This window comes from Nesoenas mayeri, assembly GCF_963082525.1.
Source record: "Nesoenas mayeri genome assembly, chromosome: 6".
Classification (NCBI taxonomy): domain Eukaryota; kingdom Metazoa; phylum Chordata; class Aves; order Columbiformes; family Columbidae; genus Nesoenas; species Nesoenas mayeri.
In genome coordinates, this window is record NC_137545.1 from 20,986,605 (window position 1) to 20,989,668 (window position 3,064).

Below are 3,064 nucleotides of genomic sequence, written 5' to 3' on the forward strand. Positions count from 1 at the left end.
GGACGGCGAGAAAAGCGCCTCCAACTTGAGCTGGTTTTCCTTGTCCCTCCCAAAGCAACACCCGAGCATTACCTCTGAGGATGTCTGGAAAGCTTTCGGGAAATGGCTGCACTTCTGCCCTGCTAGAAATTCGGCATTTACCTCCAAAATAATCTGGATCAGTGTGTCTTTGAACTTGCAAGCACTTGAGTGGGCAGGAGCAAAGTTCAAATATGATTCTTTAATGAAATAATGAGTTCATTGCCTTCCTGAAGGCAATAGCCCCGTGTAAATAGGTAGGTGTTTTGTACCCTCTTTGTGGTCGTTTAGTCTTTTTGCATACACCCCGAACAACCATATCTGAGCCTACTTCATATACCAGAAAATAACGCAGGCTCGCAGGCTCCATCAGCGTTGTTGTTGTTGTTGTTATTATTATTATTATTATTATTATTATTATTAGCAACTCAAGGTTTCGTGTGTGGAAACGCCTCTTCATTAGAAACAGATTTAGGTGGAAATCGCAGCCAAAAGTCTTTTTAATCCGGACCTAAGGTTCCCTAAGATTTTTTTATTTTCCGAAATATCAGACCAAGTAGATAACTAGCATTTCCCCTGGCTCTGCAGCTCTGGCAAGCCCAAGTGCCCTAGTGCTGCGGAGGATGGCGGCAGAGAAAGCCTGTCAGCAAGATGCGGGGAAAATCGATTTAATTCTCGTTCTAAAACAATAATCCAACGGCTTGGGGAGTGTTCCCAGCCCTTCTAGTTGGGTTATCCGCTGAGGTTTATATCTGGGAAAATAACCCCCGAAAGATTTCCTCCCTTTCTCTCATAAAAACCTCTGCGGAAACGGCCATGGGGACGGTCTCACAAAATAATTAAATCCACCAAAACCTCCGGGCTCTCCTCTCTCCTGCGCCTGCAGCATCTCTGGGTGAGAGGGGGCTCTGACTGCTCCTAGCCCTGCCCCAGTCCGGGCCCCTGCCCCGGCCCGCCGCGGCCTCGGCACTGCCCGCTCTCCTCCGTCTGTTTGCTTGGGGTAGCACTTGGACAAGGCCAAAGTCAGCGGCGCTGGAAGGTCAGGGCCCGGTCCGGCCACCGAGGGAGGCACCGGCGGCGGCGGCGCGGCGGGGACCACCTGCGCCCGGCTCTGCCGCCCCTTCGGCCGCTGCGGGACCCCGCTCTCCTCTGGGGTCCGGCTGACGGAGCAGGAGGTAAGGTGGCAGAAGGGTTCTTCTTCCGAGAGGGGAACCTCTCCTGTGTGCCCCGGGATCAGCCACGGTGGCGGTGCAACCCCAGCGGGCACACAGGGCTCCCCTTGCCCATGCCCCTGCCGTCGGGTGGAGCAGCCGCAAGCGGAGCGGTGCGAGCAGCCACGGCCGCGGAACAGTGCGCAGGTTACGCGTGGGCCTTGCGCGGGTGTCACGTGGCCTCTCCCCCAGGCTGCGGACGGATCTGCAGCTCCGAGCGGAAGGTGGAAAGAAAAAAAAAAAAGGAAGAAAGAAAGAAAAAGGTTTATTTGTTAACCGTTTCCCCCCATCACTGCTCAGACAGGTTACTCCAAACCACAAAACAAGCCGGCGCCGCAGGCTCACCCTGGCGTGCAGGGCAGCAGATGAAGGAAGCAGCCAGGACTCACAGAACTGACGTCTTTACTAGGCGTTATTCCTTTATTTTGCTGCAAAATGGTGTTTACATACAGATAAAAGAAATCGATTTTAGTTTAGCACCGCTTGTACTCTGGGAAAAGAGAGGGTAAGAAGCAGAAGAAAACCTATATACATGGAGAAATAAAGGTAAAAAGCTGATAATACATGTTTCCATGCTGGTCCGGCTTGTCTTCTTCATTTTGGCTAAGAACTCAGCGTTTGCCAATTTACGCAGGGATCCTACGCGTTTCGAGAACTTGGTTTAAATGGTAAAAAACCCCCACTCCCCGCGTTTCACTCGCGAATACGCTCTACTCTAGGGGTGAACCCTCCGGGCACAAGTTCATGCAGGAACGGGCAGACTCTGCTCTAGTACATAGAAAGCGCCTGCTCTCGCATTACTACTCTTTTCTTTTTCATCCGCCGGTTCTGAAACCAAATTTTAACTTGCTGATCACTTAAATTCAGTCTGTTTGATAGTTCTTTCCTCTTCTGTCGGTTAATAAACTCATTGAGAAGAAACTCGTTTTCCAATTCAGCAATTTGTTGTTTTGTGTAAGGTTTCCGTTTCTTTCTCGATCTCCCCTGGGTGGGACACCAAGGCAAACCTACAACAAACACGTCGATAATTTAGTGGATCAGGTCTGGATGTTAAAGAGAATATGCAAAAAACCCGCAAGATAACAGAGCTAAACTAGGTCGGTAAATCGGGCAAAGCACATCTGACAGCACAATTTCTATCTACCTCCGAGTCGGATTAAGCAATTATCTCTCCAAATGGGTTACAGGGGGGTTACAAGGCGATTACAGACATCTCTTAGAAAGCAAGTATCGCTAGGTCACCTCTAACTAAAGCGAGATATTTAAGGCATACCATCCTGCACTGAAGGTCTGAGGCATGACTGGACTGCTGCGGGCTGAACTGTCAGGTTCAAGTTGACGGAATTCTTGATGTCCTCCTTTAGGCTGGAAGTGCAGGAATTCACTTCAAAAAGAGCAGCCGAGCCGTGCAAACTTCTCTGCAGGCTCGAATGGTCATACTTTACAGGCTTTAAGTTGGCTGCGTGAGTAACAGTCGGGTCATTTGCAAAAGATTGCCTCTGCCTGCATCTCTCCTCTTGTTTGGAGCTCGCATCGTGGGTGTAATATTTATTGTTGTCTTCCAGGCACTCTTTGTTGCCGTTTGAGCTGATGTTGATTGGAACGGAGCCGGGGAGGTAAGGCTGCGCCGCGCCGCCGAACGCGTGGCTCTGCGGCTGGGCTGCGCACGAACTTGAGCAAGTCCACGGGATCGAGCTCCGGGGGTAGGAAATGGTGGGCAGAGCTGCCAATTGACCGCCATTAGCCCGCAAATTAGGAAAATAAAAGGAATCTGGAGATTGCAAATTCAAGAGAGAACCAACGTAGCCAGATCTGTAGAGACTGCGATCACACAT

General features: G+C 50.6%; 1 protein-coding gene across 1 annotated transcript; it reads right to left on the reverse strand.

The window, feature by feature from the left end:
* Positions 1–1,997: 1,997 nt before the first annotated feature.
* Positions 1,998–3,064, reverse strand: HOXD12 (homeobox D12; the record flags this gene model as incomplete). The annotated part of the gene is made up of 2 exons (XM_080347062.1): positions 1,998–2,236; positions 2,503–3,064. 2 exons carry the CDS (start codon positions 3,062–3,064, stop codon positions 1,998–2,000), a joined length of 801 nt encoding a protein of 266 aa, XP_080203188.1.